At 54.9% G+C, this 27,443-nt stretch overlaps 1 protein-coding gene across 1 annotated transcript in view; it reads right to left on the bottom strand.

Moving 5' to 3' along the window:
* Positions 1-27,443, bottom strand: part of IL2RG (interleukin 2 receptor subunit gamma) — a 507,701-nt gene that overhangs the window by 319,487 nt on the left and 160,771 nt on the right. Inside the window, exon 6 of the mRNA XM_069612395.1 lies at positions 12,882-12,987. Coding sequence (XP_069468496.1) covers positions 12,882-12,987 — 106 coding nt within the window. The remainder of the gene's footprint in view (positions 1-12,881; positions 12,988-27,443) is intronic.

The raw sequence follows: 27,443 nt of genomic DNA, 5'->3' as shown, positions 1-27,443 counted from the left end.
CCCAAACTCAACTCCTGTGGGAGAAGAGACAGAAGACTCTCCTGTGGGAGAGGTTCTCAACCCGGAGGATCATCCCGACCTTCAATGCTTGTTAGCTGAAGAGGGACCCTCCCGGGCAGACTTCTGTAAGGGACAAAGAGAGTGCCACTCTCTCGAGGGACTGAGGAAACAGGCCCTGTCCCAGGCACAAGGAGAAGTGCCTAGGACATTCGGATTTATTGGGAAGGTGAGCTCCTTGTTAGTGAGCCCACTAAGCCTGAACCTGGTGCCCTCAAGAGGTTGGTGGTACCCCAGGTTTACAGGCCCTTCCTACTGCAGTTGGCGCATGAGGTGCCCTTGGCTGGTCATCTTGGGACCAAGAAGACTAAGCAGAGGCTCTCTGCCCATTTCTACTGGCCACGGATGGGAGTAGAGGTGGAGTCCCACTGCAGGACCTGCCCAACTTGTCAGTTGTCTGGCAAGACTGGAGGCAGTGTCATTGCCCCACTGCAGCCATTTCCAGTGGTTGGCACACCATTTGAGAGGGTGGGCATCGACATCGTCGGTCCCCTGGACCCTCCCACTTCAGGTGGACATCGGTTCATCCTGGTCTTGGTAGATCATGCCACCAGGTACCCTGAGGCAATACCCCTTCGGACTGTTACTGCCAAGGTGGTTGCCAGGGCTCTCCTGGGCATTTTCACCCGTTTTGGATTCCCCAAGGAGGTTGTCTCTGACAGAGGATCCAACTTCATGTCTAGTTACATGAAAACCATGTGGAAAGAGTGCGGGGTAACCTACAAGTTCTCCACCTCTTACCACCCCCAGACCAATGGTCTGGTTGAGAGATTTAATAAAACTCTCAAGGGCATGCTAGGGGCTTTGGAAGAACCCCTAAGGAGGAAATGGGATCTCCTCCTGCCATGCCTGCTGTTTGCTTACAGAGAGATACCTCAAGAGGGTGTTGGTTTCAGCCCCTTTGAGTTACTCTTTGGACATCCCGTGAGGGGTCCCCTCGCCTTGATCAGAGAAGGCTTGGAAGCCACCCCTCCAGGTCCCGCCAAGCAAGTGGGGGACTATGTGTTAGGCCTCAGACGGAGGATGACACAGATGATGGGTCAGGCAACAGCAAACCTCAAGGCCAGCCAGGAATTGAATAAGTACTGGCATGACCTTAAAGCCTCGCAAGTGGATCGGACTCCGGGACAGGAAATCCTTGTGATGGAGCCTACCAAGCCTAGAGCTTTGGCAGACAAGTGGACTGGACCCTTCAGGATCATCTCCAAGATGGGCGAAGTCAATTATCTGGTTGACATGGGAGCCTCTGGGGTAGCCCCCCAGGTATTCCATGTCAACAGGCTCAAGCCTTTCCACAGGCGAGCAGAAGTCTCATGTCTCTTGCTAGCTTCAGGGCAAGAAGAGGATGAGAGTGAGCCCCTTCCTGATTTGCTGCATAGCAACCCTCAGGATGGCTCAGTGGAGGGAGTACATCTCTCTCCAGATTTGACAACAGAGCAGCAGAGGGCCTGCAGGGCTTTGCTCCAACAGTATGCCTCTCTGTTTTCACTGACGCCAGGCCTTACACCGTGGTGTAGGCATGAAATTGACACTGGTGACAGTGTGCCTGTCAAAAGCAGGTGCTACCGTATGTCAGATACCGTCAAGAACCACATCCAGGCTGAGGTCGCCAAGATGTTGGATCTGGGTGTTATTGAACCCTCAACCAGTCCCTGGTCCAGTCCAGTGGTCCTTGTCCCCAAGGCAAGTTCCCATGCGGGTACCAAGGATTGGAGGTTCTGTGTGGACTACCGAGGAGTCAATGCCGTCACCAAAACTGACGCGCACCCATTGCCCAGGGCTGATGAGCTCGTGGACACCATAGGTGCTGCCAAATTTGTGAGCACCTTTGACCTTACCTCAGGCTATTGGCAAATAGCTCTGACGGACCATGCCAAGGAAAAGACGGCCTTCTCAACACCTGAGGGACTCTACCAGTTTAGGGTCATGCCTTTTGGGTTGAAGAATGGCCCTGCCACCTTCCAGAGATTGGTCAACCATGCGCTCAGTAGGCTGGAAGCCTTTTGTGTGGCTTACTTAGACGACATTGCCGTCTACAGTTCCACCTGGGAAGAGCATTTGACACATCTGGATAAGGTGTTGCAGGCCTTGAAAAGGGCTAACCTCACTATCAAGGCCACCAAGTGCCAGATAGCTCAGGGGAAAGTTACCTATCTTGGTCATGAGGTAGGAGGGGGTCAAATCCAACCTCTCTCCAGTAAAGTACAGGATGTACAGAACTGGGAGACTCCCACTACTCAAACTCAGGTGAGAGCCTTTTTGGGCCTGACTGGGTACTATCGCAATTTCATGGCAGACTATGGAACCATAGCTGCACCCCTGACAGCTCTAACTTCACCCAAACAGCCTAGGAAGGTTAATTGGACCGAAAACTGTCAGAGGGCCTTTGATGGCTTGAAAGAACGTCTGTGTAGGGCACCTGTGTTGTGTGCGCCTGACTACAGCCGACCCTTTATCGTCCAGACGGATGCCTGCGATACCGGAATTGGAGCTGTCTTGTCCCAGTTAGATGACAAAGGGAGAGAACATCCTATCCTATTCATCAGTAGACAACTCAAGGGTAGAGAACTTAGGTGGGCTACTGTTGAAAAGGAGTGTTTTAGCATAGTTTGGAGCCTTAGGCGTTTTAGGCCCTACCTTACGGGGTCTACCTTCAAGGTCCAAACAGATCATAAGCCCCTGAAGTGGCTTATGCAGATGAAGGGTGAGAATCCGAAATTGCTCAGGTGGTCCATTAGCCTGCAAGGGCTAGACTTCACCATAGAGCACAGACCAGGGAAGAGTCACGATAATGCAGATGGCCTTTCCAGAAGGTATGTTGACCGTCTGGATGAGGGTGTCTATCCCGTGGGAGATTAGACACCCTCCACCTCAGTCTGGGGGGGGCGACTGTGATGCTGGAAATGCATCAGAGGGACAGGGCCTCTGAATCCTTGTCCTTTACTGCTTTTTATCGTGTGTTCTGTCATGTTTTCTGCCCAGGAGTCCATGTGGGACTCCTGGCAGTGCAGCTCTCTCTTTTGGTTTGGTGAACAGACCCACGGGATACCCTTATGGCACCCATGGGTAGGGGTACAACCCTGTGCCCCTAGTGTATGTTTTTGGGCACCTGTGGGTGGCCCACAGAGCAGGGTATGGGCTGGTGGCAGCTCCATGCTGAATTTGACAGGTGCTCTGGGTGTCCTCCATTTTGGGATACCCAGGCCCTGCCATTGGGATCAGTTGATTCCTGATAGGAAACAAGATGGCCCCTGTGGCCTCTTGCTTTCTATTGCCTGTTACCTTGTTTCCCAAAGTCCTGGGAAGCCCTGACTCTGTCCCTTCCCCCTGACTGGCTGTTGGGTGGAAGCTCCATATATGGTGTTGTTGTGAAGGCCCAGCTAGACTGACTGGAGCCTTCCCAGTGACTGTATGTTGTGGGTACCTCCTGTGGGTGGGACCTGGGTGAATGGAGTGTGTGACCAATATACACTCCGTGTTGTGGTTGTCTGGTTTCTGGCATGAGAGACAAAGACTGAGACAGCCCTGCCCGAAACTGGCCTGAATGCAGTGTGTAGTGTTGAATGGCTGGGTACTTGTCCCAATCCACATTCCTTGTTGTGAATGTCTGAAAGGGAGGAGTGTGGCCTGAATGCACTGTGTGCCTGATTGGCTGACTGACTGCATGAATGCCCTCCTGTATGATTGGCTGCTGAGTGTGTGCCAGCAGTGTGGATGAGAGACAGAATAGTATATCTGGGGCTCTCTCACCACTGGTAATGGGTTCAGAAGCGTTCAGAAGGTTCAGAAGCATTCTGGAGTTGAGTCTCCACTCTAAGAGTAACTGGAACTGCTGATCCTCGACGTCCAGCTGGAAGAAGAAGACTTGCTGTGGCATTTGCTTCGACCGATCCGAAGGCTGCCGAAATCGTCGAAGACTGGCGCCCTCTTCCCGTGCTCCGAGGGACCGTCGAGCACCGCTCCATCTTCGCCGAAGCGCCCTGGAAGACGCGCCCTGGAAGACAGACGCTCGAAAGGCTGCCGACCCGAGACGGGACCGCCGAGGAGATAAAAGTGAAGCACCCGGACATCGCCGCCGTCGAAGTCCATTGCCGTCGACCAGGGTTCGCAGGTTTGTGTAACCGCTGGAGGCCCGTCGAAGTTGTGTTGCCCAGCTGTGGGAACCACTTGACGCTGTGCCGCCGACGACCGGAGCCGCCCGCTCCTTTGCCTAAGAACATTCGAATCGAAGGACTCCCTCGTCCGCACCGTCGACCGCTTTATCCTGCCGGATAAAGTCGAGGATGACCAACGCGCCGAGGAGAAACCTGCCGGTGGGTTTCCTGCCACCCGAAGACCACAAAGACTCGAACGACTCGACGCCCTTGCTGGGCCTCCGTCTCCACAATCTTTGCGGTCCAGAACTATTGTCACCGAGGTACCCCGCACGCCTCTGTCTTGCAGGACGCCGACGCTCCGACGCCGACAAGCACCGCTCGGACGAAGCTGTCGCCTCATCGACGCCGTTCTACCCTGTTTGTCGACGGGCGTTCGACGCCCCGTGTCTCCCGCTTGAAAGGGAAGGCATTCAAGAAGGGCCGTCGATTCCCCGCCGCCGAACGCCAAGTTCCTCGACGCTTCTCGACGCCTCTCGACGATCCGTGACTCCCGCTTGAAAGGGGGTCGCTCAAGAAGGATCTGTCGACGCCTCTTCGAAGAACTCGACTCCACCAGGTACATTGGGGGGGTAAAAACATTATAGGAGGGAATAAGACTTGCAGAACAATATATGGACTGGGCTTGTGCTATATCTTTATTTTACAGGTTGCCCAGGTGGGGGGATCTCCACACAGAACTGTGTCTAGTGGTAGGGGCCAGTATTCTGCCTATTGCTCAACCATCTTATTTTCTCTCCTCTCTCTATTGCTGGTTTCACTCTATTGATCTGTGTGACATTGTTTCAGTATTGTTGATGCACTTTAATAAGATCTAATACAAAGGGTGGTACCACTTTAGAATTGTATATATTTGCCATTGTTGATTTTCCTAAGTACAAAGAGAGTTATTATGATAAGTGTACATAACCTTGAATATTGATTATATAAAGACTGTGTTCTAACCAATACAGTGTGTGGACATTCCTTTGTGGGGGTTTGGGCACTACACTGTACTTAAGAACCAGCCTGCATCACCTCCTGAGAAGCTAGGCCTTGATTGCTCGTCCATTGCTACCGTAATAGAGAATCTTGGCTGGGGTCTTCTGTGCCTCTCTTCTACCATATAGAGAGCAGACGTACAGGCACCCCCCACCGGTCCTTTACAAGGGGGAGGAGGTTCCAGAGTCTGGCGATGTAGCCAGAGAACGTCTGTCTTCTGGGTCTTTCCTTCCAGAGTTGCTTGATCCTGCTCTGGTAGCTTCTTCTTGACAGTGAGAACTTGAATCTGGTGTTGTGGACACGGAGGAGGTTCCAGAGTCTGGCGATGTAGCCAGAGAAGGTCTGTCTTCTGGTTCTTTCCTTCCAGAGTTGCTTGATCCTGCTCTGGTAGCTTCTTCCTGACAGTGAGGGCTTGAGTCCGGTGTTGTGGGCGGGGAGCAGGTTCCGGAGTCTGGGGATGTAGCCAGAGAAGGTCTGTCTTTTGGTTCTTTCCTTCCAGAGTTGCTTGATCCTGCCCTGTGAGCTCCTTCCTGACAGTGAGGGGTTGAGTCTGGTGTTGATGGGGAGGAGGTTCCAGAGTCTGGCGATGTAGCCAGAGAAGGTCTGTCTTCTGGTTCTTTCCTTCCAGAGTTGCTGGATCCTGCTCTGTGAGCTCCTTCCTGACAGTGAGGGCTTGAGTCCAGTGTTTTGGACGGGAGGAGGTTCCAGAGTCTGGTGATGTAGCCAGAGAAGGTCTGTCCTCTGGTTCTTTCCTTCCAGAGTTGCTTGATCCTGCTCTGGGAGCTCCTTCCTGACAGTGAGGGCTTGAGTCCGGCGTTGTGGACGGAGAGGAGGTTCCAGAGTCTGGCGATGTAGGCAGAGAAAGTCTGTCTTCTGGCTCTTTCCTTACGGAGTTGCTTGATCCTTCTCTGGGAGCTCCTTCCTGACAGTGATAACTTGAGTTCGGTGTTGTGGATGGCGAGGAGGTTCCAGAGTCTGGCGATGTAGCCAGAGAAGGTCTGTCTTCTGGTTCTTTCCTTCCAGAGTTGCTTGATCCTGCTCTGGGAGCTACTTTCTGACAGTGAGAACTTGAGTCCGGTGTTGTTGACAGGGAGGAGGATCCAGAGTCTGGGGATGTATCCAGAGAAGGTCTGTCTTCTGTTTCTTTCCTTCCAGAGTTGTTTGATCCTGCTCTGGGAGCTCCTTCCTGACAGTGAGGGCTTGAGTCCGGTGTTGTTGACGTGGAGGAGGTTCCAGAGACTGGCGATGTAGGCAGAGAAGGTCTGCCTTCTGGGTCTTTCCTTCCAGAGTTGCTTGATCCTGGTCTGGGAGCTCCTTCCTGACAGTGAGGGCTTGAGTCCGGTGTTGTGGACAGTGAGAAGGTTCCAGAGTCTGGCGATGTAGCCAGAAAAGGTCTGTCTTCTGGGTCTTTCCTTCCAGAGTTGCTTGATCCTGCTCTGGGAGCTCCTTCCTGACAGTGAGGGCTTGAGTCTGGCATTGTGGACGTGGAGGAGGTTCCAGAGTCTGGCGATGTAGGCAGAGAAGGTCTGTCTTCTGGGTCTTTCCTTACAGAGTTGCTTGATCCTTCTCTGGGAGCTCCTTCCTGACAGTGAGAACTTGAGTCCGGTGTTGTGGACGGCGAGAAGGTTCCAGAGTCTGGCGATGTAGCCAGAGAAGGTCTGTCTTCTGGTTCTTTCCTTCCAGAGTTGCTTGATCCTGCTCTGGGAGCTCCTTCCTGACAGTGAGGGGTTGAGTCTGGTGTTGTTGATGGCGAGCAGGTTTGAGATTCTGCCGATGTAGCCACAGAAGGTCAGTCTTCTGGTTCTTTCCTTCCAGAGTTGCTTGATCCTTCTCTGGGAGCTCCTTCCAGACAGTGAGGGCTTGAGTCCGGTGTTGTGGATGGGGAGGAGGTTCCAGAGTCTGGCGATGTAGCCAGAGAAGGTCTGTCTTCTGGGTCTTTCCTTCCAGAATTGCTTGATCCTGCTCTGGTAGCTTCTTCTTGACAGTGAGAACTTGAATCTGGTGTTGTGGACGGGGAGGAGGTTCCAGAGTCTGGCGATGTGGCCAGAGAAGGTCTGTCTTCTGGTTCTTTCCTTCCAGAGTTGCTTGATCCTGCTGTGGGAGCTCCTTCCCGAGAGTGAGGGCTTGAGTCCGGTGTTGTGGATGGGATGGAGGTTCCAGAGTCTGGCGATGTAGCCAGAGAAGGTCTGTCTTCTGGTTCTTTCCTTCCAGAGTTTCTTGATCCTGCTCTGGGAGCTCCTTCCTGACAGTGAGGGCTTGGGTCTGGTGTTGTGGACGGGGAGGAGGTTCCAGAGTCTGGCGATGTAGACAGAGAAGGTCTGTTTTCTGGTTCTTTCCTTCCAGAGTTGCTTGATCCTGCTCTGGGAGCTCCTTCCTGACAGTGAGGGGTTGAATCTGGTGTTGTTGACGGCGAGCAGGTTTGAGAGTCTGGCGATGCAGCCACAGAAGGTCAATCTTCTGGTTCTTTCCTTCCAGAGTTGCTTGATCCTTCTCTGGGATCTCCTTCCTGACAGTGAGGGCTTGAGTCCGGTGTTGTGGATTGGGAGGAGGTTCCAGAGTCTGGCGATGTAGCTAGAGAAGGTCTGTCTTCTGGGTCTTTCCTTCCAGAGTTGCTTTATCCTGCTCTGGTAGCTTCTTCTTGACAGTGAGAACTCGAATCTGGTGTTGTGGACGGGGAGGAGGTTCCAGAGTCTGGCGATGTAGCCAGAGAAGGTGTGTCTTGTGGTTATTTCCTTCCAGAGTTGCTTGATCCTGCTCTGGGAGCTCCTTCCCGACAGTGAGGGCTTGGGTCTAGTGTTGTGGACGGGGAGGAGGTTCCAGAGTCTGGTGATGTAGACAGAGAAGGTCTGTCTTCTGGTTCTTTCCTTCCAGAGTTGCTTGATCCTGCTCTGGGAGCTCCTTCCTGACAGTGAGGGGTTGTTTCCGGTGTTGCTGACGGGGAAGAGGTTCCAGAGTCTGGCGATGTAGCCAGAGAAGGTCTGTCTTCTGGTTCTTTCCTTCCAGATTTGCTTGATCCTGCTCTGGGAGCTCCTTCCTGACAGTGAGGGCTTGAGTCCAGTGTTTTGGACGGGGAGGAGGTTCCAGAGTCTGAAACCTCCAGTTTCTCATTGGAGGTTTCTGGACATGCCTCAGCTACTTCCTTATTAATATTGCCACCCTCTCAATGCTGTACAGTCTTAGTTCAGTCTCAAAGTCTCCCTCTCCCTTTCTCTGGATTCTCTCTCTCTCTCTCTCTAACAGTGAATGGCAATTCGATTTGTGATGGATTTTTGATTTGAATATATGTAACGTCCGCACAGTAAAATCCAGCCGCCATCAGAGCTTCAGAGACCAGGCAACACACTCGTCTCAATTAAACATTAACTCTTTCAAAGATTTGCAATAGGTTGAGAAATTAGAAATACACCCGATCTCCAATGGCATGGAGTTCCAGAGGCAGTGAGCATGTCCAGCGAACCCCCTGAATCTTCAGGTGGGACACTGGACCTTTGGGACAACTTGCGAATGTTGGGAGGGGGGCTAACGGGGCCTTCTACCGAGCCATGCAACTCTGCAGCTCAGGCTTAGCTTCAGTGAGTACATCTGCCTCTCTGTTCTGCAAGTCTCCTATCCCTTTCCATGTCTGCCTGCTTCTCTGCCATCCTTGCAGCCTGTCCTTATCTGCATCTCTCCCACTCGCTCTCTATGCCTGTTGCTTTCTCTCTCTCTCTCTCTCTCTCTCTCTCTCTCTCTCTCTCTCTTTCTGGCTACATAACTTCTCCCCTCTGGTTCTGTCTCTGTTCTCCCCCATTTCCCTCTACTCTTCCCAATGTCCTCACGTAGGTCTTCTCTCTCGGGCCTCTCAAGTTTTCTTTCTTTCTTTCTTTCTTTCTTTCTTTCTTTCTTTCTTTCTTTCTTTCTTTCTTTCTTTCTTTCTTTCTTTCTTTCTTTCTTTCTTTCTTTCTTTCTTTCTTTCTTTCTTCTTCCCGTTTGTTGTCCGTCCTCTCTCAGTTTTCTCCCTTTGTCCTATCTCCTATCTATTCTCGGACCTCTCACTTTTGCTCTTCTCATCTCAATACCTTCTCACCTTGTCCCTCTCACCATCACTTTGCACTGTGCTCTCACGTTACCTCTTATTTCTATGTCTGTTCACGTTGTCTCTTCTCTCTCTGTCCTCTCACATTCAGTCTTCTCACTTCCAAGTCCTCCCTCTGTCATCTAATGTTCTCTTCTCTCTGCCCTGGCACCTTTCCTCCTCTTCTCTCTCTGCCCTCTCGCGTCAACTATTCTCTCTCTGTCCCCTCTCATTCTCTGTCCCCTCTCTTCTCCTCCAACTCCTCTTCTCCCTGTGTCACCTCACTTTCCCCCTCTTCTCTCTCTGCCACCTCACTTTTCCTCCTCTTCCCTCTCTGGTCATCTCTTCTCTCTCTGTTCTTTCACATTCTCTCTCTGTCCTCTAGCTTTTCCTTGTCTGCACTCTCTGTCCCCTCACTTTCCCTCATCACCTCTCTCTTTGCTCTTATGTTGTCTCTTCCCCCTCTGTCCTGTTATGCCATCTCTTCTTTCTCTGCCCCCTCATCTACTCTCTCTGCCCCCTCACCTTTTCCCCTCTTCCCTCTCAGGTCATCTCTTCTCTCCCTGTCCCACCTCTTCTCCTCCTCCTCCTCCTCATCTCGCTCTGTCACCTCTATTTTCCAACTCTTACCTCATAGGTCATCGCTTCACTTTCTGCCCCCCTCTTCTCCTCCTACTCTTCTCTTTCTGTCACCTCTCTTCTCCTCCTCTTTTCTTTCTGTCATCTCGTTTCTTCTGCTCTTCACTCTCAGGTCATCTCTTCTCTCTCACATTCTCTCTTCTCTCCCTCTGTCCTCTAACTTGTCCTTGTCTTCTCTCTTTGTCCCCTCACTTTTCCATTTTTTCTCTCTCTTTGCTCTAAGGTATCACTTCTCTCACTGTTCCATCACATTCATTCTTCTCTCTCTGCCTTCTCGCTTGTCCTTGTCTTCTCTCTATGTCCCCTCTGTTCTCCTCCTCTTCTCTCTCTGTAACCCCACTTTACCTCCTCTTCTCTCTCTGTCACCATACATGTCTTCCTCTTCCCTCTCAGATCCTCTCTTCTCTCTCTATTCTCTCACATTATCTCACTGTCCTCTAGCTTTTCCCTGTCTTCTCTCTCTGCCCCCTCACTTTTTCTCCTCATCCCTCTCAGGTCATCTCTTTTCTCTCTGTCCGCGTCTTCTCCTCCTCATCCTCTTCTCTCTCTCTGTATTCTCACATCATCTCTTCTATTTGTGTCCACTCTCTTTTCCTCCTCTTCCCTCTCCGGTCATTTCTTCTCTCTATGTTTTCTCACATTCTCTCCCTGTCTTCTAACTTACCCTTGTCCTCTCTCTTTGTCCCTTCACTTTTCCTCCTCCTCTCGCTCCTCTCATACTGTCTCTTCTTTCTCTGTCCTCTTACGTGCCTCTTCTCTCTCTGTCCCCTCACTCTTCCCTCTCTTCTCTCTCTGACCTCTCACATCATCTCTTCTTTCTCTCTGTCCCCTCTCTTTTCCAGCTCTTCCTTCCCAGATTATCTCTTCTCTCTCTGTTCTCTCACATTCTCTCTCTGTCCTCTAACATTTCCTTGTCTTCTCTCTCTGTCCCCTGCTTCTCCTCCTCCTCTTCTCTCTCACTTCACTTTTCCTCCCCTTCTCTCTATTTCCTCTTATGTTGTCTCTTCCTTCTCTGTCCTCTTACATGCCTCTTCTCTCTCTGTCCTCTCACTTTTCCCTCTCTTCTCTCTCTGTCCTCTCACATCATCTATTCTCTCTCTCTCTGTCCCCTCGCTTTTCCACCTCATCCTTCTCAGATTCTCTCTTCTCTCTCTGTTCTCTCAAATTCTCTCTCTCTGTCCTCTAACATTTCCTTGTCTTCTCTCTCTGTCCCCTGCTTCTCCTCCTCCTCCTCTTCTCTCTCACCTCACTTTCCCCCTTCTCTCTATTCACTCTTATGTTGTCTCTTCCCTCTCTTTCATCTCATGATGTCTCTTCTTTCTCTGTCCTCTTACGTGCCTCTTCTCTCTCTGCCCCCTCACTTTCCCATCTCTTCTCTCTCTGTCCTCTCACATCATCTCTTCCCCTCTCTTTTCCTCCTCTTCCCTCTCAGGTCATCTATTTTCTCTCTACCCCCTCACTTTTCCTCCTCTGCTCGCTCTGTCCTCTCACATCATCTCTCATCTCTCTTTTCCCTATCTTTTCCTCCTTTTCCCTCTCAGATCATCTCTTCTCTGTCCCCCGCTTCTCCTCTTCTCTATCACCTCACTTTTCCTCCCCTTCTCTCCATTTCCTCGTATGTTGTCTCTTCCCTCACTGTCATTTCATGTTTTCTCTTCTTTCTCTGTCCTCTTACGTTGCCTCTTCTCTCTCTGCCACATCACTTTTCTTCCTCTTCTCTCTCTCTCTCTCTCTCTCTCTCTCTGTCCTCTCACAGCATCTTTTCTCTCCCTGTCCCCTCTCTTCTCTTCCTCTTTTCTCTCTGCCATCTCACTTTTCCTCGTCTTCCCTCTCAGGTCATTTCTCCTGTCTCTGTTCTCTCACATTATCTCTTCTCTCTCTGTCATCTCACATCATCTCTTCTCTCTCTCTGTCCCTCTCTTTTCCTCCTCTTCCCTCTCAGGTCATCTATTTTCTCTCTGTCCCCCCTCTTCTCCTCCTCCTCTTTTCTCTCTGCCCCTCACTTTTCCTCCTCTTCTCGCTCTTTCCCCTCGCATCATCTCTCATGTCTCTTTCCCCTCTCTTTTCCTCCTCTTCCCTCTCAGGTTATCTCTTCTCTGTCCCCCGCTTTGCCTCTTCTCTATCACCTCACTTTTCCTCCCCTTCTCTCTATTTCCTCTTATGTTGTCTCTTCCCACTCTGTCATTTAATGTTTTCTCTTATTTCTCTGTCCTCTTACGTTGCCTCTTCTCTCTCTGCCACATCACTTTTCCCTGTCTTCACTCTCTGTCCTCTCACAGCATCTTTTCACTCCCTGTCCCCTCTCTTCTCTTCCTCTTTTCTCTCTGTCATCTCACTTTTCCTCCTCTTCCCTCTCAGGTCATCTCTCCTATCTCTTTTCTCTCACATTATCTCTTCTCTCTCTGTCCTCTAACATTTCCTTGTCTTATCTCTTTGTCCCCTCACTTTTCAGTCTCTTCTCTCACTTTCCTCTCAGGTCATAGCTTGTCTCTCTTTTCTCTCACATTCTCTCTTCTCTCTCTGTCTTTTCACGTTTCCTTGTATTCTCTTTCTGTCCCCTAACTTTTTCTCTTCTTCTCTCTCTTTCCTCTCAGGTGCTGTCGTCTCTCTCTGTTCTCTCCTGTTGTCTCTGCTTTTTTTGTCCTCTCACGTTGCCTCTTCTCTCACTTTTGCTCCTCTTCTCTCTCTGTCCTCTCACGTTATCTCATCTCTTTTCCTTTTCTTCCCCCTCTCAGGTCATCTCTTCTCTCCCTGGTCTCTTTTCTCTCTCTGTCCTCTCACTTTTTCTCTTCTCTTTCTTTCCTCTCATGCTGTGCCTTCTTTCTCTGTCATGTTTCTTCCTTTTCTCTCTCTCTCTTTCTGTGAAGGTATCTTTTCTCTTGCTCTCTCTCTATTTGCTCGCTTTTCCCCCTCCCCCTCTCTCTGTCCATGAGTTGTCCATCTCTCTATATGTACGGTTCGACTGTGCTTATAGGTGGGGGTGTCCATGCACTTACCTATGGAAGTAGAGAAAGAACACTGCCACAAGTACCAGCAACAGGATCAGAAGGAAAATGAAAGGGATGCCCCCAGTTGTTAAATTGAACAGATGTTGGTTGGACGCTGCAAAAGAAGAGAAAATGGGAGATGGTCAGGCTGGGGGAGAGGAAGAGTGGCAGGCTTTCTTAAGCAGCAGGTATATGATTGGTTAATTATAGTAACTGTCGCCCCCATTAGACACCCATTGGTAATCGAGAAACATGCTGGGGCATATTACCAAAAGTGTGTGGTGCGCCCACAGTACACCTGTTCCCTTCTGTGACATATATTATGCTAAAGGCCTCAATTGTTTGTGTGGCACTTTTTTAATGTTTTGGGGTGTTTAATTTTCACCTGTAGGCGGTGGTTGAATTGTAAGAAAAGAATAAGTGGAACTATGTTCTTTGTTGTCCTGCTCCACACAAATCCCATTGGCATGCCCCTACCATGCTCAACCCAAACCGCCAAACAAATGCACCTGCTGTTTAAACTTCTTCCTACACTTTAATTTGAAAACGACGCCATTCGGGAACAGTTTCTATATAAGAAGGACCCCCGTTACATGTCTGCTTTGACCCTGGACCTGAGGTGGGTGTCAGGGCGCATCTCATTTCAGATGGGAACATCGGTCAGCGTTGCACTGACAGCAGGACGTGCCCATGCCTATCCAGTGTACAGGCCTTCGGCGGGCACCTTCAGGCCCTCAGATCTTCTCCCCGGCACCCACACATGGGGAACTCAGTCCTCCCACACGAGTCAGGGAGTGCACCCAGGAGCCAGGGTAAGCACAACACTCTTTCAGAATTGAATGCATGGTGTGCCCCATCCTGCGCCCAGCACAGCTGCCCCATCATGCACCCAGCATAGCTACCCCATCCTGCACCCAGCACAGCTACCCCGGCTGCGCCCAGCACAGCTGCCCCATCCTGCACCCAGCACAGCTACCCCATCCTGCACCCAGCACAGCTGCCCCATCCTGCGCCCAGCACAGCTGCCCCATCCTGCACCCAGCACAGCTGCCCCGTCCTGCACCCAGCACAGCTGCCCCGTCCTGCACCCAGCACAGCTACCCCGTCCTGCGCCCAGCACAGCTTCCCCGTCCTGCACCCAGCACAGCTGCACCGTCCTGCGCCCAGCACAGCTGCCCCGTCCTGCACCCAGCACAGCTGCCCCATCCTGGGCCCAGCACAGCTACCCCATCCTGCACCCAGCAGCACAGCTGCCCCATCCTGCACCCAGCACAGCTGCCCCATCCTGCGCCCAGCACAGTTACCCCATCCTGTGCCCAGCACAGCTGCCCCATCCTGCGGCCAGCACAGCTGCCCATCCTGCGCCCAGCACAGCAGCCCCATTCTGCGTCCAGCACAGCTGCCCCATCCTGCGCCCAGCACAGCTACCACATCCTGCGCCTAGCACAGCTGCCCCATCCTGCACCCAGCACAGCTACCCCGGCTGCGCCCAGCACAGCTGCCCCATCCTGCACCCAGCACAGCTGCCCCATCCTGCGCCCAGCACAGCTGCCCATCCTGCACCCAGCACAGCTGCCCCATCCTGCACCCAGCACAGCTGCCCCATCCTGCACCCAGCACAGCTACCCCGTCCTGCGCCCAGCACAGCTTCCCCGTCCTGCACCCAGCACAGCTGCCCCGTCCTGCGCCCAGCACAGCTGCCCCGTCCTGCACCCAGCACAGCTGCCCCATTATGTGCCCAGCACAGCTACCCCATCCTGCACCCAGCAGCACAGCTGCCCCATCCTGCACCCAGCAGCACAGCTGCCCCATCCTGCACCCAGCACAGCTGCCCCATCCTGCGCCCAGCACAGCTACCCCATCCTGTGCCCAGCACAGCTGCCCCATCCTGCGCCCAGCACAGCTGCCCATCCTGCGCCCAGCACAGCAGCCCCATTCTGCGTCCAGCACAGCTGCCCCATCCTGCGCCCAGCACAGCTACCACATCCTGCGCCCAGCACAGCTGCCCCATCCCGCGCCCAGCACAGCTGCCCCATCCCGCGCCCAGCACAGCTGCCCCATCCTGCGCCCAGCACAGCAGCCCCACCCTGCGCCCAGCACAGCCGCCCCATCCTGTGCCCAGCACAGCTGCCCCATCCCGCGCCCAGCACAGCTACTCCATCCCGCGCCCAGCACCGCTGCCCCATCCCGCACCCAGCAGCACAGCTGCCCCATCCCACACCCAGCACAGCTGCCCCATCCTGCACCCAGCACAGCTACCCCATCCTGCAGCCAGCACAGCTGCCCCATCCTGCACCCAGCACAACTGCCCCATCCTGCACCCAGCAGAGCTGCCCCAACCGCACCCAGCAGCAGAGCTGCCCCATCCTGCACCCAGCAGAGCTGCCCCATCCCGCACCCAGCAGCAGAGCTGCCCCATTCTGCACCCAGCAGCACAGCAACCCCATCCTGCACCCAGCACAGCTACGCCATCCTGCACCCAGCACAGCTGCCCCATCCCGCACCCAGCACAGCTGCCCCATCCTGCGCCCAGCACAGCTACCCCATCGTGTGCCCAGCACAGCTACCCCATCCTGCACCCAGCACAGCTGCCCCATCCTGCACCCAGCACAGCTGCCCCATCCTGCACCCAGCAGAGCTGCCCCAACCCGCACCCAGCAGCAGAGCTACCCCAACCCGCATCCAGCAGCAGAGCTGCCCCATCCTGCACCCAGCACAGCTGCCCCATCCTGCACCCAGCAGAGCTGCCATATCCTGCACCCAGCAGAGCTGCCCCATCCCGCACCCAGCAGCAGAGCTGCCCCATCCTGCACCCAGCAGCACAGCTACCCCATCCTGCACCCAGCACAGCTACGCCATCCCGCACCCAGCATAGCTGCCCCATCCCGCACCCAGCACAGCTGCCCCATCCTGCGCCCAGCACCGCTGCCCCATCCTGCACCCAGCACAGCTGCTGCCCCATCCTGCACCCAGCACAGCTGCCCCACCCTGCACCAAGCACAGCTGCCCCATCCTGCGCCCAGCACAGCTGCCCCATACTGCGCCCAGCACAGCTGCCCCATCCTGCGCCCAGCACAGCTGCCCCATACTGCGCCCAGCACAGCTGCCCCATCCTGCGCCCAGCACAGCTGCCCCATCCTGCACCCAGCACAGCTGCCCCATCCTGCGCCCAGCACAGCTGCCCAATCCTGCACCCAGCACAGCTGCCCCATCATACGCCCAGCACAGCTGCTCCATCCTGCGCCCAGCACAGCTGCCCCATCCTGCGCCCAGCACAGCTACCCCATCCTGCGCCCAGCACAGCTACTCCATCCCGCGCCCAGCACAGCTGCCCCATCCTGCGCCCAGCACAGCTGCCCCATCCCGCGCCCAGCACAGCTGCCCCATCCCGCAGCACAGCTGCCCCATCCTGCACTCAGCACAGCTGCCCAATCTTGCACCCAGCACAGCTGCCCCATCCTGCACTCAGCACAGCTGCCCCATCCTGCGGCCAGCACAGCTGCCCCATCCTGCACCCAGCACAGCTGCCCGATCCTGCACCCAGCAGAGAGCAGCACAGCTGCCCCACCCTGCACCCAGCACAGTTGCCCCACCCTGCGCCCAGCACAGCTGCCTTATACTGCGCTCAGCACAGCTGCCCCATCTTGCACCCAGCACAGCTGCCCCATCTTGCACCCAGCACAGCTGCCCCATCCTGCACCCAGCACAGCTACCCCATCCTGCACCCAGAACAGCTGCCCCATCCTTCACCCAGCACAGCTGCCCCATCCTGCGCCCAGCACAGCCTGCACCCAGCACAGCTGCCCCATCCCGCACCCAGCAGCACAGCTGCACCATCCCGCGCCCAGCACAGCTGCCCCATCCCGCGCCCAGCACAGCTGCCCCATCCCGCACCCAGCACAGCTGCCCCATCCCGCACCCAGCACAGCTGCCCCATCCCGCACCCAGCAGCACAGCTGCCCCATCCCGCACCCAGCACAGCTGCCCCTTCCTGCACCCAGCACAGCTGCCCCATCCTGCACCCAGCACAGCTGCCCCATCCTGCGCCCACCACAGCCTGCACCCAGCACAGCTGCCCCATCCCGCACCCAGCAGCACAGCTGCCCCATCCAGCGCCCAGCACAGCTGCCCCATCCCGCGCCCAGCACAGTTGCCCCATTCCGCGCCCAGCACAGCTGCCCCATCCCGCACCCAGCGCAGCTGCCTCATCCCGCAACCAGCAGCACAGTTGCCCCATCCTGCACCCAGCACAGCTGCCCCATCCCGCGCCCAGCAGCACAGCTGCCCCATCCCGTGCCCAGCAGCACAGCTGCCCCATCCCGTGCCCAGCAGCACAGCTGCCCCATCCCGCACCCAGCAGAGCTACCCCATCCTGAACCCAGCAGAGCTGCCCCATCCCGCACCCAGCAGCACAGCTGCCCCACCCTGCGCCCAGCACAGCCGCCCCATCCTGCGCCCAGCACAGCCGCCCCATCCTGCGCCCAACACAGCTGCCGCATCCTGCGCCCAGCACAGCCTGCACCCAGCACAGCTGCCCCATCCTGCGCCCAGCACAGCCTGCACCCAGCACAGCTGCCCCATCCCGCGCCCAGTAGTACAGCTGCCCCATCCTGCGCCCAGCACAGCTGCCCCATCCTGCGCCCAGCACAGCTGCCCCATCTGGCACCCAGCACAGCCACACCATCCCGCGCCCAGCACAGCCGCCCCATCCCGCGCCCAGCACAGCTGCCCCATCCGGCACCCAGCACAGCCGCCCCATCCCGCGCCCAGCACAGCCGCCCCATCCCGCGCCCAGCACAGCTTCCCCATCCTGCACCCAGCACAGCTGCCCCATCCTGCACCCAGCAGAGCTGCCCCATCCCGCACCCAGCAGCAGAGCTGCCCGATCCTGCACTCAGCACAGCTGCCCCATTCTGCACCCAGCACAGCTGCCCCATCCTGCACCCAGCACAGCTGCCCCATCCTGCACTCAGCACAGCTGCCTCATCCTGCACCCAGCAGCAGAGCTGCCCCATCCCGCACCCAGCAGCACAGCTACCCCATCCCGCACCCAGCACAGCTGCCCCATCCCGCGCCCAGCACAGCTGCCCCATCCCGCGCCCAGCACAGCTGCCCCATCCTGCGCCCAGCACAGCTGCCCCATCCTGCACCCAGCACAGCTGCCCCATCCCGCGCCCAGCACAGCTACCCCATCCCGCACCCAGCACTGCTGCCCCATCCCGCGCCCAGCACATCTGCCCCATCCCGCACCCAGCACAGTTGCCCCATCCTGCACCCAGCACAGCTACCCCATCCTGCACCCAGCACAGCAACCCCATCCTGCACCCAGCTCCATCCTGCGCCCAGCACAGTTGCCCCATCCTGCACCCAGCACAGCTACCCCATCCTGCGCCCAGCTCCATCCTGCGCCCAGCACAGCTGCCCCATCCTGCGCCCAGCACAGCTGCCCCATCCTGCACCCAGCACAGCTACCCCATCCTGCGCCCAGGTCCATCCTGCGCCCAGCACAGCTGCCCCATCCTGCGACCAGCACAGCTGCCCCATCCTGCGCCCAGCACAACTGCCCCATCCTGCACCCAGCAGCACAGCTGCCCCACCCTGCACCCAGCACAGTTGCCCCACCCTGCGCCCAGCAGAGCTGCCTCATCCTGCGCCCAGCACAGCTGCCCCATCCTGCGCCCAGCACAGCTGCCCCATCCTGCACCCAGCACAGCTGCCCCATCCTGCGCCCACCACAGCTACCCCATCCTTCACCCAGCACAGCTGCCCCATCCTGCACCCAGCACAGCTGCCCCATCCTTCACCCAGCACAGCTGCCCCATCCTGCACCCAGCACAGCCTGCACCCAGCACAGCTGCCCCATCCCGCACCCAGCACAGCTGCCCCATCCCGCACCCAGCAGAGCTGCCCCATCCCGCACCTAGCAGCACAGCTGCCCCATCCTGTACCCAGCACAGCTGCCCCTTCCTGCACCCAGCACAGCTGCCCCTTCCTGCACCCAGCACAGCTGCCCCATCCTGCGCCCAGCACATCTGCCCCATCCTGCGCCCAGCGCACAGCTGCCCCATCCTGCGCCCAGCACAGCCTGCACCCAGCACAGCTGCCCCATCCTGCACCCAGCACAGCTGCCCCATTCTGCGCCCAGCACAGCTGCCCCATCCCGCACCCAGCACAGCTGCCTCATTCCGCACCCAGCAGCACAGCTGCCCCATCCTGCACCCAGCAACACAGCTGCCCCGTCCTGCGCCCAGCAGCACAGCTGCCCCATCCTGCGCCCAGCACAGCTGCCTCATCCCGCACCCATCAGCACAGCTGCCCCATCCTGAACCCAGCAGAGCTGCCCCATCCCGCACCCAGCAGCACAGCTGCCCCATCATGCGCCCAGCACAGCCGCCCCATCCTGCGCCGAGCACAGCCGCCCCATCCTGCGCCCTGCACAGCCACCCCATCCTGCGCCCAGCACAGCTGCCGCATCCTGCGCCCAGCACAGCCTGCACCCAGCACAGCTACCCCATCCTGCACCCAGCAGCACAGCTGCTCCATCCTGCGCCCAGCACAGCTGCCCCATCCTGCGCCCAGCACAGCTGCCCCATCCTGTGCCCAGCACAGCCTGCACCCAGCACAGCTGCCCCATCCCGCACTCAGTAGCACAGCTGCCCCATCCTGCGCCCAGCACAGCTGCCCCATCCGGCACCCAGCACAGCTGCCCCATCCCGCGCCCAGCACAGCCGCCCCATCCCGCGCCCAGCACAGCTGCCCCATCCGGCACCCAGCACAGCCGCCCCATCCCACGCCCAGCACAGTCGCCCCATCCCGCGCCCAGCACAGCTGCCCCTTCCTGCACCCAGCACAGATACCCCATCCCGCGCCCAGCAGATCTGCCCCATCCCACGCCCAGCAGCACAGCTGCCCCATCCTGCGCCCAGCACAGCTGCCCCACCCAGCAGCACAGCTGCCCCATCCCGCACCCAGCACAGCTACCCCATCCCGCACCCAGCAGAGCTGCCCCATCCCGCACCCAGCAGCACAGCTGCCCCATCCCGCGCCCAGCACAGCTGCCCCATCCTGCGCCCAGCACAGCTGCCCCATCCTGCACCCAGCACAGCTACCCCATCCCGCACCCAGCAGAGCTGCCCCATCCCGCACCCAGCAGCACAGCTGCCCCATCCTGCGCCCAGCACAGCTGCCCCATCCCGCACCCAGCAGCACAGCTGCCCCATCCCACACCCAGCACAGCTACCCCATCCCGCACCCAGCAGAGCTGCCCCATCCCGCACCCAGCAGCACAGCTGCCCCATCCTGCGCCCAGCACAGCTGCCCCATCCCGCGCCCAGCAGCACAGCTGCCCCATCCTGCGCCCAGCACAGCCGCCCCATCCTGCGCCCAGCACAGCCGCCCCATCCCGCTGCGCCCAGCACAGCCGCCCCATCCCGCGCTCAGCACAGCTGCCCCATCCCGCGTCCAGCACAGCTGCCCCATCCCGCACCCAGCACAGCTGCCCCATCCCGCGCCCAGCAGATCTGCCCCATCCCGCACCCAGCAGCACAGCTGCCCCATCCTGCGCTCAGCACAGCTGCCCCATCCCGCACCCAGCAGCACAGCTGCCCCATCCCGCACCCAGCACAGCTACCCCATCCCGCACCCAGCAGAGTTGCCCCATCCCGCACCCAGCAGCACAGCTGCCCCATCCCGCACCCAGCACAGCTACCCCATCCCGCACCCAGCAGCACAGCTGCCCCATCCTGCGCCCAGCACAGCTGCCCCATCCCGCACCCAGCAGCACAGCTGCCCCATCCTGCGCTCAGCACAGCTGCCCCATCCCGCACCCAGCAGCACAGCTGCCCCATCCCGCACCCAGCACAGCTGCCCCACCCTGCACCCAGCAGAGCTGCCCCATCCCGCACCCAGCAGCACAGCTGCCCCATCCCGCACCCAGCAGAGCTGCCCCATCCCGCACCCAGCAGCACAGCTGCCCCATCCCGCGTCCAGCACAGCTGCCCCATCCCGCACCCAGCACAGCTGCCCCATCCTGCGCCTAGCAGATCTGCCCCATCCCGCACGCAGCAGCACAGCTGCCCCATCCTGCGCTCAGCACAGCTGCCCCATCCCGCACCCAGCAGCACAGCTGCCCCATCCCGCACCCAGCACAGCTACCCCATCCCGCACCCAGCAGAGCTGCCCCATCCCGCACCCAGCAGCACAGCTGCCCCATCCTGCGCCCAGCACAGCTGCCCCATCCTGCGCCGCCTGCCAAGCGCACTCTTTTTGGCAATCCAGACAAAGCGCTGGTTTGTGCACTGCACAAATCATGTCCCTTTGCGCACACGCAATCCTTTGCCTTTTGCGGGTTGGGATGTTATTGCACGTACCGCTTTACAATTCCTTGTGGCAAGTAACAATCAGAGCTTTAATATGTAAGGATGGCAAGTTGAGCGGGCACGTACGTAAACTATTTGCCCTAAAATCCCTGAAGGGACGATGGCCAGTAGGTAAATCAGCACGAGTGTCTGTCTGGAAATCACTCCACTGAGCTCCCGACTTGCCCTCTCTAGCAGCTCGTGCAACAACTGAAATACCCTGGCTCTTTGATGCCCGAGGGTATTGTCGATGAGAGTTGTAGTCCAAAACCTCTGGAGAGCCAGAGGTTGCCTAAAAGAGAGCCTAAAGTCTGTGCAGGACAAGGCTGCAGTGTTGTGCGCCGCAGAAGATGCTGGGCGTTCTAAACGCGCACGTTGCGCTATGTCCATGCAGCGTATCCTTTAAAAACCGAGGGTAGGACCCTCTGCAGCAATACCCGCGCAGGACAAGGCTGCAGTGTTGTGCACCTCAGGACCGCAGGAGACGCTGGCCGTTTCATATGTTGCCCGTTGTGCTACGTCCACGCAGCGTATCCTTTAAGAACCAAGGATCAGTCCCTCTGTGGCAAAGCCTGCGCAGGACAAGGCTGTGGCGTTGTGCGCACAGGTGTTTGCGATGAAGGGGCAGCGACGCAGAGTGTGAGTTTGCCGTGCAGCCGTCGACCAGCAATGACCGGAAGACGGGAGAACCTGGAGAAAAATGGAAAGCCGAGATGCTGACGCAGTATGCCAGATGGGGTGCAGCGTGGCTATGGAGCCGAGTCTCGAAGGAGCTGGAGTGAGGAACTCGACTGCAGGCTGCTGGCCATGTTTAAGGACCTACTTGTTCCCAAGGGACGTGTGCCAGTCCCAACAGTGTCAGGGGGGCAGGTGCTGAGACCCTAACCTCGACCCAAGCAACTAGAGGAAGAATGCTTGCCAGCACTGTGCTTACCGGTGAGTTTCATTAGAAAAGGAAGAGAGAAACTCAGTAGGGTGCGGGTGCCTGGAGCGCAATTGAAACACTTGTGTGTTGCGGCAGAGGGGCCTAATCATGAGGAAGGGAACCTTGTGAAGCCCAACAAAGTCGAATACTTATTTTGAAACAAAGAGGTATACGCTCGGTGAAGAGAACCCTGAGAAGCCTGCGAGGAACTGTGTTACATTTTGTTTGAAACTTGGAAGAATTGAAGCTTGGGGAAAGGAATCCCAAGGAACAAGAGACCTTAAAGGTTGTTTGAAAATATTGCAAGAACCCTGTGGAGAAGGTTTCACGAACAACCCTTTTTGATGGTACTCATTTTTATGACATTGGCAGAACTACACCTTGTGGGAAAAACACCTGAACCAGCCTTTCTTTTTGGAACCACTATCTTTCTTTTAAGAAGACTTCCTAGCACATTTTGGCAAAGAATGAGGGCAAGCATAGGTTTAGATTGAGACAGATTTTGTTTTGGATTTACAGACATCAACGTCCATTAGAAACATCAGTTGAGGGATTAATCCCTTAGAGTTAGGGCCAGTTAGGCATTACACCAACCCCAGAATTTTATTAAATAAAGGTTTTTGAAACTGTTATCTGTGAGTCTGTGTCTCTCTTGATACTATGCCTGTTTCACAATTCTCTCCCAACCTTTGACATTTGGCCCATTAGCAGCACGTAAGCAAAAGGAAACCCAGGTGCAGAGAACAAAGTCAGACTACTGCCCACTTGCCCAATTAGTCTACCATCTCTCATCAGGCGAGCCTTCAGCCAAGGCTTCTCCTTTGTACTTGACCTTGTTGAACGGTCTCTTCCCATGAACATTAAGTGGAGTTAAGGTGCATCGTTATCTTCGCCTGGAGTGCTCGTGAATAAGCCTTGTCTTCTGGTCTTGCACCACATGTTAGAAGACCACAAATGTGTCCATTTCATCCTTTTATTTAGTGCTATTTGATTCAATTATGTAAGGTGTCATTGCCCTCTTCGGCCTCTGGTGCCGTGGTTGCTCCATCTCACATATACATTTTGCATCCTTGATTGTTCAATATTTGGTACTTGCAGATGTTTTCGCCTCTGCTTAATCTACGAGAAATATGTAATGCGTACATTGATAATCCACTCAATCACTCCCTTTGAACCCTGCAGTTGCTTCTTGCTGTGACATCCTTGATCTCTGGGCAACAGCTATTCTTTGTTCCTTGCCTTTCAGCTATGCAGCCCTGGTCTGTCCCTGAGGTAGTTTGAACAATTTAGAACGACATCGAGGTCCATCTTTTCATCATGGCGCTCTACTCACGTTATAGCTTCTACTGCAGCAAGCTCCTATGTTACTCATCTACCTTGCGTTTCTGCATATATACATTTCCTACTCATCTGGTCACTTATGTTCTTTGCATATATGCTTTCTTCTCACTCATATATATGTTTACTTTTCTTCTTCAATTACTTCTGCATTCTTTTTTTAATCAACTTTATTTATTAGACATGAGGCACAATTACAATTCAGAACACATATTGTCACATATGCATTAATATGTTTCAGTTCCATTCTTGCAATGTCCAACCTTAGTGCCCATGACATCTGTATAACTCCCGTCAGTTCCCCCTCCTGCTCCCCTCCCTCCCTCCTCCATTGAACTTCTTAACATAGGTTGAAGAGAGCACATTCCTTTTACCTGTGCACTTGGGCATTCTTGCCTAACAGAACCATTGCCCTTGAACTCCGCCTATTATCATAGAATAGAGAAATTACAAAGTAATGTTGGCCTAAAGTAAACCTGCTCCCTCTCTGCAACAAATTCATTAAATGGAAGACAAACCGTCAGAAACCTCTGATATGAGCCATTAGTCAGAGCCGTCACCTTCTCCATAGCCATCCCTCCCCATAGCCGCACCCACCACATGGCTACCATCGGCCCCTGCTCTATCTTCCAAGCGTGCCCTAGCGTGATCCTGTCCGCAATCAACATATGGGTGATAAGTGTGGCATTATTTCCTGTGGCAGCGTAACTTCCCTCTGCGGTGGCTCCCAATAGTACCACTACTAGCTTAAAGGGGAGTTGTACCATTGTAATATCTTTTATGTGGCTTAGGATTTCTTTCCAGTACACCTCCGCCAAAGGGCATGACCACCACATGCGTATCAGATCCCCAGTCTGTCCGCACCCCCACCAGAATGTTCAAGGATAGCCTGGAATGATGGAATGTAGGCGTTGTGGCGTCATGTACCACCTAAAACATATCTTATAGGCTGCTTCCTTGATTGGCGTACGTTTGGAACCTTTCAATGCCCTGTGCCAAATCTGATCCCACATTTCTTCCGTGATTGGTTCCCCAACATCTTGTTCCCACTTTAACATATGGAAGGATCTCTCCCGAGCTTGATATGGAAGGACCTCTCCCGAGCTTGATATGGAAGGACCTCTCCCGAGCTTGACCCATCTAGCAATCGGTATAGCCTGGAAACCCCTTTCGCAGCTGTCCCGCCTTTCATTGTGAGTTCCAGCGCTACTGGAGTTCTGTTGGCTCTCTCTTTTACTTTTTTATTCGAGATCCAATGTCTTATCTGTGTTTAATGAAACCGTTCACTTTCTGGAATCTGAAATTTATTTTTACAATCTTCGAACATCAAAGGGTGACAGCCTGAATAAAAGTCTCCCATTGTCCGAGGATGTCTCGAACTGAGTTCCAAACCTGGGTTGCATTCCGGGGTGAAGTCAGGGTTATGAGCCTTTGGTGTGAATGGACCACCCCCCACTTTTCTTTCTTCCCCCGCTTCACTTTGTCCCAGTAACAGAAGGTGGCCTTAGTAGTATTCAGCAGAATGCCCCCCAGGCCCCTGTGTTTTGGTGTCAGTAGGCCGGGGTTCTCGAGCTAGTCGCGCCTCTTTCTATGTTGGACCACCCGCTTGGGTGTTCCCTTGGGTCCCACTGAAGCATCAGGGCTACCTGCGCCGCCATTAGGTAACGACTAAAGTCCGGGACTCCCAAGCCCCCCAGAGCCAGAGGGCAAAATAGGGCCTTTCTGGGTACTCTCAGCTTCTTCCCTTTCCATATGAAGCGCATAATTTCTTTCTGCAGATTTTGAATTGCTAAGTTCAGGAACCTTGGCAGTATAGACATTTTTATAGCCGTTATCCATGCAAACCACGACAGCTCCTGCATGTCCCACCTCTTCAGATCCCCCATCTGGGGTTTTTAACAGCCCGGGAATATTAACACCATATAACCTCTCATATGTAGATGTTAAGTTCACCCCTAGATATTCTATTGTCTTCTGCTCCCATTTTAAGGGATAGCATGTGCCCCATTCCCTTACCCGTGCGGGGTCCTCTGTGATGTTAAGCGCTTTTGATTTAGCATAATTAATGTGGAACCCTGAGACTTTCACAAATGTATCCAATAACGTGATGGCACTGGGAAGGGAGTGTGTCATGTTTTTAAGGAACAGTAAGACATCATCTGCATATAATGCTATCTTTTGCATGCCATCTGCTGCCGTGGATACCCCTTGAATTCTTTGGTCCATTCTAATATTGGAGCTTATGGAATTACTTCCTCTTCTGATATTGGAGCCTCCAGCATTAGCCTATCAAACTCCAAATTCTGTGGCAGCTCAACTTTCCTCAAGATTTCCTGTTGCGCCTCCTCCTCCAAGTTCTCTATCGCGAAATTCTGTGCAAAAAAGGCGTGCATGATCTCTGCTATTTCGATCTCCCCCCTTTTCATTTCCCCTCCTGAATTTTTAAGTTGGCTAATATAGTTTTTGGACTTTCGTTTACGCAGTTTGGCCACTAGGAACCGATTGGCTTTATCCCCTTTTATGTAGTACGTCTGTTTCGTTTGTAGAAGGAGCTGCGCGGATTTGTCCGCCCTATGTGCCTCTAATTTTGCCCTTGCTTTCATAAAATCCCGCCAGGCCTTTTGTGATCCCCTTGCCCTGTGTTGTACCTCAGCATTTCTAACCTCTCCCCCCAATCTCTGATGCACTTTTTCCAGCAAGAATTTAATGGTTTGGGCGATACATTCTCCACGCATTACTGGCATCCCATATTGTCCCCCAGTCTAGACCTGATGGAACATTTTCTTTAAAGTAGTTCCGCAAGGCCGTTTCCATAGGCGTCCTAAGGGCCTGGACCCTTAATATCAGCTCGTTTAGTCACCATGGTTTTCAGAATTTGGGAGTGCATCTCTCGGTTCCACCCAGAGCAGTACGGGTGCATGATCTGACAGGTATCTCAATCCTATTTCCAACCCAGTGACCTGTGGGACCAGTGGCTCTGAGATCCGGATCATATCTATCCGTGAAAAGCCCCTGTGTGCTGCTGAGTAATGGGTAAATGCCTTATCCTGTGGGTAATAGAACTGCCAGGTTTCTATAAGATGCAGCTCCCTAAGGAAGCGAGCCAGTGCCTCCCTACATTTATTATTGTTAGGTGTGGCGAGGAGAGTCTTGTCCATTGAGGTGTCCATCACACAATTAATGTCTCCTCTGATTAGAACCTGTCCCCCACACCACCCAGCCACCTTAGCTAGCAAGCTCAACAGAAAGTGATCCTGTTTGTCGTTGGGTGCATATACCGCAATCAGAGTTATCAGTTGGCCCATCAAGTTACCCCCCAACACCAGATATCGTACCCCCGGGTCTCGGCGTATAAATTGTTTCTCAAAATGCACACCTTTTGCAAACAGTATCCCCACACTTTTTAGTGCCATATACTGCATGGGAAAGGCCCTATGTCTTAGACGATGTTCATCACCCGGAAGTAGGTGCGTCTCCTATACCCACACCACAGAGGCCTGCAACTCTAACAACTTCCTCAGGAGCGACTTCCTCTTCATTGGAGAATTTAGCCCTGTGCATTCAAGGTAATAACGGTCAGGTCAGCCGTAGTCTGACTTGCTTGCATTACAACTTATTAAGACTCTGACCTTCTCCTTTCTTTGTAGAAATCCATGGTGTGTCACCTCAAACTTTTGGAAAACCTGTCCATCTCCCTCCCCTCTCAACCCCCTCAAAACTCTCCCATTCTAACAAATATGCACTATTGTTGTAGAACAGAACTCAGTGGGTCTTAATTCCTACCTGGGAAATGTAGGGTCCAATCGGTGCCAGTCCGTGACCACCTTTAAGCGCTTTCTTTTTAGCCAGGTTGCTTGGGACAGATCCTGATACAGTGATATCTATGCTGCCTGAAAGCAAACCGTTCCTGGATTCCGGGCTGCCCGCATCATTTTTTCTTTTAGATGAAAT

Source organism: Ambystoma mexicanum, chromosome 5p (genome assembly GCF_040938575.1).
Source record: "Ambystoma mexicanum isolate Mex_15411 chromosome 5p, UKY_AmexF1_1, whole genome shotgun sequence".
NCBI classification, from domain to species: Eukaryota; Metazoa; Chordata; class Amphibia; order Caudata; family Ambystomatidae; genus Ambystoma; species Ambystoma mexicanum.
Note: the sequence above shows the minus strand (reverse complement) of the source record. Positions and strands in the feature narration are given on the sequence as shown.